This window comes from Hibiscus syriacus, unplaced genomic scaffold (assembly GCF_006381635.1).
Source record: "Hibiscus syriacus cultivar Baekdansim isolate YM2019G1 unplaced genomic scaffold, ASM638163v2 tig00113719_pilon, whole genome shotgun sequence".
NCBI lineage: Eukaryota > Viridiplantae > Streptophyta > Magnoliopsida > Malvales > Malvaceae > Hibiscus > Hibiscus syriacus.
In genome coordinates, this window is record NW_024063467.1 from 26905 (window position 1) to 41285 (window position 14381).

A 14381-nucleotide genomic window follows, 5' to 3' on the forward strand; every position below is an offset into this window, starting at 1 on the left:
ATGTATACACAGATCAAATGCACTACATAGTATCATGGAAAAATGCTTGAAGTTCGATTAATTTTTCATTATTGATCACGGGCAAACGTCAGTCCAAAGAATCAATCATAATTAAACAAAAAAGATCATCTTAGTTTTACTACACTTGTAGGATGAAGACCATAAGGAGGTAGGCTCTTTCCACATGCAGCACATTGGTGATGTCAATTGTTAGCTGTTCCACTTAAAACAGCTTCTGATACACTGTCACCATTCACCAATAATCCCCACAGGAACATGAACCCTCCTTGAAATGGTGAAAACGGTTTGAATCCCTTAAGATAATCAATCGGCCCGCAATCTTTGATATGTATTTGATGGCATTGTGGCAGTCCTCACAAACACGCAAGTTTTTTATCACACGGATCGGTCGACTAGCAGGTATTGAGAGAATGCCATACGCCACAGCTAATTTTTCACTGTGATGCTTCAGCATCTGTTCCTTCTCTTCCTCATTTACGTCATGTAAAATCAAATTTGTAGAGGAGACATAGCCCTCCCGCTTCATTTTAAGATACAATTCTTCTAAATAAGCATAGATCTTATCCCTATCCGGGTGGCATGAGTCTCCGACCGAGAATGTATGGATCTTGTTCTGCACCTCAAGCCAACTATACCCTGGTACTTTCTTCACACCGGTATCCCTCATTTTCAATCTCATCTTACTAACATCAACCCACCTACCGGAAGCCGCATATAAATTTGACAGAAGAACATACATCCCTGAATTTTCAGGTTCCATTTCAAAAATCAACTCAGCAGCCGTTTCAGCTAATTTGGTATTGCCATGAATTCTGCTTGCACCAAGTAAAGCACCCCATGTTGCTGCATCTGGTTCAAAGGGCATATTTCTGATCAGCTTTTGGGCCTCATCCAATCGACCGGCTCGCCCAAGAAGATCAACCATGCAAGTATAGTGCCGCGAATTTGCTGTTATACCATAATCTTGGCTCATCGAGTAGAAATATTCCATGCCCCTATCCACTAAGCCAGCATGACTGCAAGCGGACAGTACTCCAACCTGAAGCAATAAATTATACAAGTAAAAAACTTGGCCTGTGTATCTCTAATGCAAGTTAAATTTTATATTTAATAAATAATTACCATAGTGGTATCATTTGGTTTGACACCAGCTGCCTTCATCGACCCAAAAAACTTCAGGGCCTCTATGCCAAATCCATGTCTTGCATAACCAGCAATCATTGTATTCCACGAGACAATGTCCTTCTCCATTATCTCTTCAAATGCACTGCAAGCTTCTTCTATGCCTCCACACTTACAGTACATTAAAAGCAGGGCATTTCCCACAAACGACCCATTTTCATATCCCGCCTTAACTAGCCGCACATGCAACTGCTTCCCCAATTCTAAAGCAGCAATATGCGCACATGTGCTCAAGGCACATGCAAATGAAGCCCTATTCAACCTTTCTCCATCTCTTTTCATCTCTACAAAAAGCAATAGAGCCTCTTCACTATAACCACTTTGAGCATAGCCGGCAATCATGGCTGCCCATGAGACAGTATCACGTCGAGGCATTCGATCAAAGAAGTCCCTAGCATAAGCTATCTCACCAGTCTGAGCATACCCAGTGATCATCGTATTCCATGTTGTTACATCTCGACATGGCATTTCCTCAAACAATTTCCTAGCCTTGTCCATTCTCTTACATTGCACATACCCTGCAATCATTGCATTCCATGAAACAGCATTCTTTTGTGGCATTTCTTCGAAAATTTCCCTTGCTTCATCAACCAGTTCATTTTGCACATAACCAGACACCATGGCTGTCCATGTAAACACATCTCGAATGGGGGACTCATTAAACAATCTCCTAGCTTCTTCAATCTCACCATTTTGTGCATAACCTGTAACTATAGTATTCCAAGATATTTTATCTCTGAAAGGAATCCTATCGAAAACCCTTTTAGCATCCACCAACATCTTCTTTTTCACAAACCCACCCATCAAACAATTCCAAGAAACCAGATTCCAATCCGACTTCGATTCGAACAGCCTACAAGCCTCTCCCATCCTTCCATTCTGCACATAAGTCGCAAGCAAAGCATTCCACGATATCGAATTCTTATAAGGCATCCTATCAAAAATCTTTCTGGCCTCATCAATGCAACCATTCTGCGCATACCCAGACAACATAGCGTTCCACGAAACAATATCCCTCTCAGGCATTTTCTCAAACAATTCCCTAGCAGCAGCAAGGTTATTGTTCCTCACACACCCACTGATCATAACATTCCAAGAAACCAGATCTCTCTCAGGCATTTCATCAAACAAGTTCCTCGCGAGGTCGAACCTACCATTCATCAAATAACCAGATATCATGGCATTGTAAGAAACCGAGCTTCGACGCGGCATCAAGCTAAACACATGAAGAGCTGCGTCCATCTGGGAGTTGCGCATGTGGTTAGAGATGGCCATATTCCATTGCTTTATGTCGGAGTCACCAACTGGTCTGGGTTTGTCGTAGTTTTTGGAGTTGTGGTTTATCTGAGTCAATTTCTTCTTCGAGGGGTACGAGTTTGGGTTCGTTTTTAGTTCGTTGAGGGAAGGCAACTGTCTCAAACGGTGTCTCCCGCGCAGAGCTTTCATTTTCAGGCTCAAAATTTTGCAAGAGTTTTGAGGTGAATATATATATATATATATATATATCATATATAGCCTTTTCTTTTAAGCGTAAACTACTATCAGTTTTAGTATATTTTAATATATAAATTTTTAAAAATTTTTAAAATTATATATAATATTTATGTCTAAACTACACTTTTTTTTTATTTAAGCCTCTAAATTATTTTTTAGTCAAAACAAGTCTTTAAATTATTATATGTAACCACTTTAAGTGCTTAAACTATTTTTTGATCAAAATAAGTCCCTAAACTATGTCTCTTTTTTGCTTCAAGCCCTTAAACTTTTTTTTCTAGAATAAATATCTAATTTTGTGTGACATGTCAACATCTTATTAGTCGAAAATATTTTTCTAAGTCAAAAAATGATATAACTTAAAATAATTAAATATAATAATTTAATTACTTAGTTTGACCAAAAAATAGTTTACGTGCTTAAAACAAAAAGATGACATAGTTGAAGGACTTGTTTTTACCTTAAGTTAATTAGTTTAACCTAGGCAAAAAAAATTAATAATGATATGAGAAAAAAAATCGTCGAATAATGCTTTGATCAAATTATTTGCTCGAATAGGGCTAATGATAAAATACAAGTTAAAACGCATGCATTACCATGCCACACCCAAGCATGGCGCATGGATTACCATGTGACCCTACAAGTTGTTCGAAGCATACCTTGTTATCAAATCCTGCTGCCCTAATATTACAAGTTGCTTAAATTATGCACAACTATCTAGATAATACAAATTGCTCCAAGTTGCTCGAACCATGCCCTACCATCTTGTGTAATACATACCCTGCCACCCAATGTAATCCATACCTAACACTTAAAGTTGTTAAAAATATTAGTTTTCCAGCTATATATATGTGTTAGAATGAAAATTAAGAAGAGAGCCACAATTGGTGAAGTGTAAAAGATTTAAGTGTTCATTCATGTGTTTTTTCGCCCTATTCATTTGGTACGTTTTTTCCCATTATTCTTACTTCAGTAAGTGTAAAATTATTTGTTTAATTTTTTGTTATTCTATATGAAATTATTTATTTAATATGTTAAAATTACATACGAAAATACAAATAAAATGAATTTTTGTTAAGTCAAATTGTTGAAAGAAACAGAAAAGTAAGTAGGTGTGAATAGATTTTATTTTAAGTATTTTACGATTTATTACTATGTGAATATTATTTTTATAATATTTGTAGTTGTAATTTACTTATACAAATTTATTGTTGTTGTTATGATTATAATATTTTTAATATAATATAATATCATTTTATGATTTATGATCATAATATAACTATTTATGTATCAATATTTTTAATATAATATAACTCTTTAATCACATTTGTAGAAATGAAGCAGATGATAGAATGAAGAATTCGACCTATTGTAGATGGTTTAAAGTATATGTTTATGGTATGTCCCAATCCAATTAGATATGTCGTTGTACTAGTTGAAGAAGATGATGATATTAGAATCATGATTGGAATACATGAGTCAAAAAATGTTGTAGCTTTTTGAGTTATTTGTTGAGGTGTGTAACATAATTGATGTTCTCGGGTCATCAAGAAATGTGGTTGGAAGTTCATCTCAAATGGCTTTTGGAAGTGAGCTTGAGGACCCGACATACAGGCCGATAAACAATTTTATGGTGCTATTGGAAAGTGGAAATGAAGTTGATGGGACATCCGCAGCAACATAGTGTGGGAAGAGAAATATACATCAGACGGAATTGATTGTTGATGTTGATACTTAAAATAGGTGGGGATAAATACATGATGATTCTATCGAAGATGAAGAAATTGAGGAACCCGTTTCGACAGACGATTACAATGTCTGCGGTGGTGGTGCACCTGATTTGGGCATCAATGAAGTTCCTACACTGTATCAAGTCACCCTCACATGTACGAGATATATTATAATGCAATGAGAGTACCTAAATTCCTAGACATGCCACAAGTAAACCCATATCACATGACTGAATCATTCAAAAATTCGGGTGACTTTTCAGTTGGCATGCAATTCGATGGGAAAAATGAAGCTACGTTGACGATTAAAGAGTATTTCATCAAAAGCCATGATGATGTCCACTCTGCAAAGTCCATCCAGAAAACCATATATGCAAAGTGTGTTAAATATGACCCAGAGTGCAAGTGGAAGATCAGAGTGTCAAAATTCAGAAGCACCAGGCTTGGGTCATCACAAGGTACAATGGTCCTCACACATGTCTGCAAAACTCCATCGAACAAGACCACCAATTATTGAACTATGATGTAATATGCGAATACATAAATGTGTTGGTTAAAAAAATCAGAAACACGATGCTTGGGTCATCACAAAGTACAATAGTCCTCACACATATCATACGAGTGGTTATAAGCAGGGATGGACCTAGGCATTACAGTTAGGGGGGCGGTCAACATATAGATTGTTGCATGAAAGTGTTAAGAACCGATTAATTTGATTATTTCATCAATTATCATATTGGCTTTGTAATAAATTTATTATATTTTTATTATCTAACAACTTTGTCCTAACTTGAATATTGTTCACACAAGAGTAATGCATTGAAATCTATCTCCTATCAAATGTCTAGAGCGTGACCTTAATTAAAATAAATTCAAATTAACTTAAACGTTTTAAAAGTTATTTTAATAACAATAATTCAATGAATTGGTCAACTTTTAATTAAACTAGTCTCACCTACCACAATTATTTGAGCACGTGTTTTCCAGCTCATGCCACATGCGCTATACTCCCAAGCTTCATGCAGTGTATTTCTTAACCATAACTCTATAAATTGGAGCATCAATCTAAGCCCTAAGCAACCAACAAGCAGCATCCAAAGCACTAAACCATGTCCCCTGCAGTTTCATTTCTCATCTTCCTCTTCTCGACAAGTCCGTTTTTCTCATCGGTAGCCACCGCCGCAAGGAAGCCGGTGCTCGATTCCGACGGCAAACCGCTCCGCTCAGGCGTTCAGTACTATGTTGTATCAACGATACAGGGTGCCGGTGGTGCTGCGCCGGGGCCACGCTCGGTTGAAAAACCATGTCCAAAAGCAGTAGTCCTAAACGGATATCAACTCGGCGTGCCGGTGTTATTTTATCCCGACTACAACGAAACCACCGTCTACGAATCCACCGACGTAAATATACAGTTCGTCCCCGGCGCGGACCCTGACTGCAAAACATCGACTACGTGGAAGCTCGACGACTATGACCCATCATCGGGAAAGTGGTGGCTCACCGTCGGTGGGGACGTAGGTAACCCCGGTCCCCAGACTTTGACGAGCTGGTTCAGAATCAGGAACGGTGGAAATGGTTACGTATTGGGTTTCTGCCCTTCGGTATGTGATTCCTGCATATCTTTATGCAATGAGATCAATAGAGTTTCTTATAATTCGAAGGTCCGTTTGGGGCTAGCTAAAGGAGACGGCGCCTCATTCTACTTCATGAAAGCATCGAACGCCATAAAGCAAGTCGTAGAGAAGCACTCCGAGTAAGGTTGAGTATTCACTCAACTTTCCGTTTAGTTTCAGCTAGTAAATGAACGAGCTGTTTGCTTCAAATAAATCTGGCTTTCAGTTAATGAAGCCTTTGTTGTAATGATTGTGTTATCTTTTCGTAATGTTTTCGAGTTAACTGAATTAATTGAATTAAAGTATCTGTTGGATAATTTCATTTTTAAAGCTTTTAAAATATTATTATAATAAAAAATAATATAATATTTATAAAAGATTAGATTGATAAAATTTTAAATATAAATTTATTATATTTTAATTAAGATAAAATTCATGCAATATATATATATTCTTAAGATTTAAATTATTAATACACCACGTCATGTTTAGTCGTATTATTTGGATTGAAAGATTATAGACTGTGTAGTTACAGTGCGTCCTACTAAGGAAAAAATGTTTTCCAACTATTTAAAATGGAATAATAAAAAGAAAAATTATTATTCTAATATTAATAAGGGAATTCATTTCATAAAGACGTGTGAAATGTTTAACAAGTGGAATTTTATTATCATTATATATCTTATATAGAATTTAGAGTTATAATATATTATAGACCCATGATTTAAGATTTATAATTTAAGATTTAAGATAATTTAAAAATAGTAATAATATTTATTTGTAAAATAATTCATTTGAAGTATATGAAATAATAATTTATATGATAAAAATAATTAATATAATAATTATATATAACTCGTTGCCATCACCAACTCTATATGTCCCCACTTGTACATTGAAGTGTTTATGGATGAAAACCAATATATAATATAAGATTTACATGTACGACCATATAATTAAAACTATTAAATTCACATATAAATATTAAAATTTGCACATGTTTTATTTAGCATTCCTATATTTTCGAGCTCCAAGAAATATAATAAATAAAAGATTCTTTATATTAAATTTTAGTCAGACGTGTAGATTTAGAATTACGAAATCAAACAATAATAAAAAACACTACCATACATTTATAATATTTTTTTGATAAACTACGTATTTAATATTTAAATATTAATTTTAGTTTGTTGTAGTATTTAAATTATTAATTTTTTAGTATCATTTTAGAATTATCAGTTAAAAATTTAACGTATTTAGTACTTAAACTATTCAGTCTTGATCCGTTTTAGTATTTAAACTTTCATTTTTTTTCAAAATTTGAAATTAATTTTTGAATGGAGATACTAAAATGAAACAAAAACCAAAGCTTTTAACGATGAAGTACTAAAATGAAATAAAAACTAAACTTTAGATATGATTTTGAAGAAATTAAAAATTTAAATATTAAAACGAATCCAAACTAATAGTTTAAGTACTAAATGATAATTTACCCTATACTTTTTTGACGATAACATTTATAATATATAAATTGAGCCAAATATAATAATTATATATAGCACGTTACTATCACCAACTCTCCGTCCCCACTTGTGTTGAAGTTCTAAACTTCTCGTCGTGTGTGTTTATGGATGAAAATTAATGTATAATATAAGGTTTATAATTTTATAACAGATGTACGATGCATATAATTAGAATTATTAAATTCACACATAAAATATTAAATTTTGGACATATTTTTCTTTAGGGTTTCCATATATTCGGAAGATATGTAATTTTAGAATAATGGAATCAAACCAATAATTAAAAAAAACCTTCTAGAACATTTCTAATATATAAATAATAATAAATTCAGATCATCATATCTGAAAAAATATTACGTTACGTGAAATACATTATTATTAAATCAATTAGGATGAATGCATGTGCATCACACTAAAAAATATTTAAAATAATCGCTCGTAAATTATAATACGCGAATTAAGTTCTGGTCACTTTATTTTTATATTTGTACATTTTTGCTCACTTATATTGTCGTTTTATAAAGTTTTGGTTATTTATGTTATCGTTTTATTAAATTTTGGTTATTTTGACATTGAATGTCGTTAGTTTAATGACATGATCAAGTTAGTAAAATGATTTAATATTTTATTTTAGCCCCTATACTTTAGACAAAATACTGATTATGAGTATTTTTTATAAATTCAAATTAGTTTAGCAGGGTTAATATTTCAATTTATTCATTTTTACTAGGTTGTCTTCCCAACCCTATTATTGTTTTATTTTCTCTTTGCTTCTTCTTCGGGTATCTCTGCTCCATTGCTCCATTTGCCTTCTTTCAAGGACTCATGCTACATTTCAAGAATAATAAAAGATTTCTAACTTTCGATAACAAATAATAACACCACAAGTTCAGAGAAAAATGAGAGGGTGGGCATCTAGAGATAAAATGAAATTGAGTAATCTCAGTTATACAAACTAAAATTTAATTTCCTAATATTGAGATTGCATAATACCAAATCCAACAAGGAATAAGAAGACAAATCAATGGATCCAAATAACCTGATAATTGAATCTCACTCTTTGTGGTGATTTTCCCTTGAGAAAGTGCTTCCGTTGAAACATAATCAATGGATCCAAAAACCCGACAACTAGATTCGTAAATTCATCCACTAATTCAATCCAAAATTCATGATTTTCAACATCGAATCATTTTTTTTTGCTTAAGAACAAGCAATTTTCCTATTCTAGATTCCTACGAATCATCATTAACCCCTACGGCATGTACAATCTCTCACACGACCGCAACCACGCCAACCTCCGTGTACCTCATTTCCAACTGACCAAAACTTAAGAAAACGATAATACAAGTGATCAAAACCTAATAAAACAATAATGTAAGTGACCGAAAGTGTACAAATATGAAAGGGAAATGACCAAAATTTTAATTCACATATTATCTATGTAGAAATGATGAAATTTTAATTTTATATATTTACCATGCTACATCAGTAAATTTTTAAAGGTTTAACGACCGTTAACCTTTAGTGATAATATCTTAACTAAAACAAAATAAAAGTGATAAATTTTAATTAAAATGTAACGAAAGTGACTAAATCTTGTGTTTTTTTAGATCAATGAGGAAAAGTTTGAGATTCTAAAGTTGATTTTTTAAAAGTTTGAGATTCATTTCGGACATAAGAATCATTCTATTATTCATGTGTTAGATAATAGAATATGATTATGTTTTTTTTTGCTCGACGAGAACGCATTTTTATTAAATAGTCATATATTAAGAGTCTCGTTAGAAATCTCCTTTAACTCTAGGCAGTAGAAAAGAGTACTCTTGCTCAGAGAAAATGAACCAAACCGACAACCGCTAGTTTTCAGCCCCGAAGCCCTTACAATACAGACCCTATTACAAATCAAATTACAACCCATGACAGAAAGCATAATATGATTATGTTAAAATACAAATTGAACCAAACATAATAGTAAGTAAATATAGCACGTTAGCATCACCAACTCTTTTTTGTCTCCACTTGTGTTTTAAGTTTTAAACTTCTCATCGTGTGTGTTTATGGCTATAAACTAATATATAAAATTTATATGTTTATTATAGATGTACGATGCCTTTCATAATTATTAAATACACACATAAAATGTTATAATTTGCACACGTTTTAATATAGTATCATTGTATTAAAAAATATATTCGGTAAAACGTAATATTATGTCTTTTTCTTTTAACAAATAAAATAATTCATGTTACTATCAAGATTGTCATGTAGGACAAAAACACATCTGATCGGTCACACTATTGAAATATATGTATGATGAATTACATATTTAAAAGATATGATTGGTCATGCATGTATTTATCCTACATGGCAGTTTATATCAATAAATTGATATTATTTTAATAATTAATAAGTCAATTTAGTAAATAATTGTTTAAATTAATAAACACAATTCTATCATAAATATTTTATGGGTAAACTATGCAGATAGTCCCCTATATTTAGAGTCTGATCGACTTTGGTCACTAATTTAAAAATTAGGAGGTAATGATCTCTAATGTTATCGATCCGTTCGATATTAGTTCATCAACCATTAATTTTCGTTAACCCCTTTTGTTTAAGTCCCTAACTTGGATGATGGACTAAAATCGAATGGGTGCTAACGACTGAGGGACTAAAATCGAAAAGATCGATAATGTTAGAGATTAAAATCGAACATATTGATAACGTCTTTTACTGTTCCTATTTTTAAATTAATTTCAATTACTCCTTGAATGAGCATCGAGCATTATAATGACAATTATGCTCTCTATTAGTTTATAATGTCGCTACGTTATGTATAATTTCGTATATTTATTTTCAAAATTTATCAAACAATATATTTTTATTGAAAAATTCTATAACGCTCGACGGACACTAATATGCACCACAAAGATGAGTACTATTAATTTAATTTATAAAAAAAAATTAAAGGTAATTTATTTAAAAAAAGGGAAAATTATACCGGTAACCACTTAATTATTGTCCCTTTTCATTTCAACCATCATTTTTAAAATTTTATCAATCAGACCTTTCAACTATTTAAATGCATTCAATTAAGCTACTAATCGTTAATATTTAACGGAAAAACTGATGTGACAGTTAAAATATATGATATAATTAACTACTTTAGCTCAATAGTTGAGCCTTGCTTTTTCAACCTAGAAACCTCATGTTCGTTTCTCCTCGATATCTTTTAAGCGATCAAAATTTTCTTAACTTGATTATGTTAATATATAATTTGAGTCAAACATAATAATTGAATATATATAGCACGTTACCATCACCAACTCTTTTCGTCTCCACTTTGCGTTTAATCTTTAAACTTCTCATCGTGTGTGTTTATGGTTAAAAACTAATATATTTCCAGCTTATATGACACATGCACTATACTCTCAAGCTCCATGCAGCGCATTTCTTAACCCTAGGGTTCCTCTATAAATTGGAGCTACAATCTAAGCCCTAAGCAATCAGCATCCAAAGCACTAAAGCATGAAAAGCATGTCACCTGCAGTTTCATTTCTCATCTTTCTATTCTCGACAAGTTCGATTTTCTCATCGGTAGCCAATGCCGCAAGGAAGCCGGTGCTCGATTCCGATGGCAATGCGCTCCGCTCAGGCGTTCAATACTATATTGTGTCAACAATATGGGGTGCCGGTGGTGCTTCGCTCGAGCCACGCTCGTTTGAAAAACCATGTCCAAAACTCGTAGTCCTAAACGGATTCCAAACTGGTGTGCCGGTGGTATTTTATCCAGAGGACACTAATGACACCACCGTCTATGAATCCTCCGATGTAAACATACAGTTCGTCCCAGGTACGGACCCTTACTGCCAAACATCAACTACGTGGAAGGTCAGCGATTATGACCCTTCTTCGGGAAAATGGTGGCTCACGATCGGTGGGGAGGTAGGCAACCCTGGTTCTCAGACATTGAATAGTTGGTTCAGAATTAGGAAAGGTGGAGATGGCTACGTATTTAGTTTCTGCCCTGCGGTATGTGATTCCTGCATATCTTTATGCAATGAGATCAATAGGATTTCTCATGATACCAAGGTCCGTTTGGGTCTGGCTAAAGGAGATGGCGGCTCTTTCCTCTTTATGAAAGCATCCGAAGCCATAAAACAAGTTGAAGAGAAGACCTCCGAGTAATGTTAAGTATGAACTCTACTATCCATTTAGTTTCAGCTTGTTTGCTTCAAATAAAATTGGCTTTTAGTTAATAAAGCCATAGCTGTAATGATAATGCTATCCGGTTTAGTCACTTTTACGATAGTGTTGTTAAATTAAGTGATTTCATCGAATCAAAATAACAGTTGGATGGTTGTATTCTATCTTAGAAAAGTAAAATACTGTTAAAATATTATCATAACAAGAAAATAATGCATTCATGGAATAGAACAAAAGATTGTGTAACTTGGGGTATATTTTACCCATTAATCTTAATTGGCTTGAATTGTCATCAATCAAATTTATGAGTTTAATATCTTTCATGAGATGGAGAAGAAAGGAGTCTTTCTCTCTTCTTTGGTCATCAATCATCCTCTTGATATGGATTTCCTATTGTCAAATAACTATCCACAAACGTTACAAATACTGAACCAGCACAACATGTCTGCCATTCATCAGAAAAAAGAAGACCACCACTTTCATTATGGATAGACATAAAATTTTATGTCAGAAGAACAACTATTTCGTCTCTGTATTCTTTAACCCTTTTGTTGGCTGTTGTTTCTCTGTTTTAGTGTCCCGTCTGATTAAACAGTGCTCTTTATTTATTTATTAGAATTAAAAAAAAAAATTAACGAGAGTTTTGATTTGTATGATTTTTTGTTAATCATATTTTTCGTGAAAAAAAAAAATCATCAACTCTCCGTCCCTAGTGCTGAAGTTATAAAATTCTCGTCGTGTGTGTTTATGGCGAGTCAAGTGAAAAGGTCCGGAAGGGAGAATTGTGTGACAGTGTTCGTCTTCAATATTCCGAAGTCTCTTCATTAGCAAGGTCTATGGCTGATATTCGATAAATATCAGCAGTGTAGGGGCAGAAGTTAGTGATGAGGATGTTAGATTTAGCTTGAAATTAAGTTGGCAAGTTGGAAATTTCATATTGATTGGTGGCTAACTTATTGAAAATTTCATCTTGGTTGGTGGCCAAACTTTGCACATAGGAATTTCATATTTTGTGGCTAACTTGTATACATTGGAAAATTCTTTGGTAGGTGGCCAAACTTTGAACATGAGAATTCCTTATTTGATCCCTAAAAAATTAGGTTATTTATAAGTTTAATCCTTAAAACTCAACTATAAATAGGCCTAAGTATTTCCATTAGAAATCATCCCAAAACAAGTTATCTCTTCCATTTGTTTTCTTTATTCTCTCACTTTGGGAATTCTAAAGAATTCTATTCGTTGTAATATTTTGTTGATAGTGAAGTTATCATCCGGTGTGGTGCCCGAGGAGTAGACGATATTCTCGTTGAACCTCGTAAATTTGGTGTGTTCTCTCATTTATTGTTTTTATTCGGTTTTTTCCATTGTGTTTCAATATTCAATAATTTGACAGGTTTATCCGCTGTGCAACCTTTGGTGCTTTTGATCTTGACATTCTAGGTCAATTTTGAAACTACGTTCGTGTGGGAAATAACCCGATTTTCCCAACAATTTGCATCAGAGCTTCGGTTGAGGTTATCCTGGTGGTTCCGTTACTAAAAAGATATAGTTCGTGATATTGAATATTGTTCGTTAGAATCAAAATGCCAAAATATGGATCAGTTGAGACATCAAGCTCTTCATCTGGACCGGTGAGGAGGGTGATGTCAAATGCAAATTTTTCGGTGGAGTTGTTCGATGGATCCGATCATTTTGGCATGTGGCATGGCAATGTGTTAGACGCTTTATTCCAACAAGGTCTAGACATCGCCATTGAGGAAGAAAAACCCGAATATATAGAGGAGAAAGAATGGGGAACAATCAATCATTTAGCGTGCAACACGATTCGATCTTGTCTTTCCAGGGAGCAGAAGTATGGCTACAAGAACGAGACTTCTGCAAGTAAGATGTGGAAAGCATTGGAGGAAAAATTCCTAAAGAAAAGCTCTTAGAATCGTCTCCACATGAAGAAAATATTGTTCAGATTTGATTATCAATCAGGCACCAGTATGAATGAACACATCATTGCGTTCAATGAGCTAGTGGCAGGCTTATTGGGCATGGATGACACCTTCAAAGATGAAGATTTGGCCTTGATGTTGTTGTCATCTCTTCCAGATGAATTTGAGTACCTTGAGACAATGTTACTTTATGGTAAGGATAATGTTACCCTTAAAGATATAACTTCTATTTTGTATAGTTATGAGCTCAGGAAGAAAACCAAGAAGGAGAGCAAGTACGAAGCAGCGGAGGCCATGGTGGCAAGAGGTAACTCGAAACGTCAAAAGACAAAGTGGAGAGGGAGATTAAAGTCGAAGTCCAGACTGGGAAAAGATGAATGTGCCTTTTGTCATGAGAAAGGCCATTGGAAGAAAGATTGTCCGAAGCTGAAGAAAAAATGAAAAGCTGCTCCAGATGCATGTGTTACAGAGCATGATGCAAATGACTCTGACATATCATTGGTTGCTTCATCAACAATATTTCATTCAGATGAATGGATATTAGATTCGGGTTATACCTATCATATGTCCCCTAATAGGGAATGGTTCTCCGATTTAGTATAACTAAATGCAAGAGTTGTTTATATGGGCAATGATAATGCCTGTAAAACTGTTGAGAAAGGTTTAATTCGA

General features: G+C 33.8%; 3 protein-coding genes across 3 annotated transcripts; 2 read left to right on the plus strand and 1 right to left on the minus strand.

Moving 5' to 3' along the window:
• Positions 1 to 252: 252 nt before the first annotated feature.
• LOC120186700 (pentatricopeptide repeat-containing protein At4g02750) lies at positions 253 to 2694 on the minus strand. The gene is made up of 2 exons (XM_039190576.1): positions 1144 to 2694; positions 253 to 1060 (listed from the first exon to the last, which is right to left on the minus strand). The coding sequence occupies exons 1-2, from the start codon at positions 2647 to 2649 to the stop codon at positions 254 to 256; spliced, it is 2313 nt and encodes a 770-aa protein (XP_039046507.1). The 5' UTR covers positions 2650 to 2694; the 3' UTR covers position 253.
• Positions 2695 to 5513: 2819 nt separating this feature from the next.
• LOC120186705 (21 kDa seed protein-like) lies at positions 5514 to 6354 on the plus strand. Its single transcript, XM_039190580.1, has one exon. The coding sequence runs from the start codon at positions 5537 to 5539 to the stop codon at positions 6182 to 6184; it is 648 nt and encodes a 215-aa protein (XP_039046511.1). The 5' UTR covers positions 5514 to 5536; the 3' UTR covers positions 6185 to 6354.
• A 4737-nt stretch (positions 6355 to 11091) lies between these two features.
• Positions 11092 to 11751, plus strand: LOC120186722 (21 kDa seed protein-like). The gene has a single exon (XM_039190601.1). The coding sequence runs from the start codon at positions 11092 to 11094 to the stop codon at positions 11749 to 11751; it is 660 nt and encodes a 219-aa protein (XP_039046532.1).
• The last annotated feature ends 2630 nt before the right edge of the window (positions 11752 to 14381 follow it).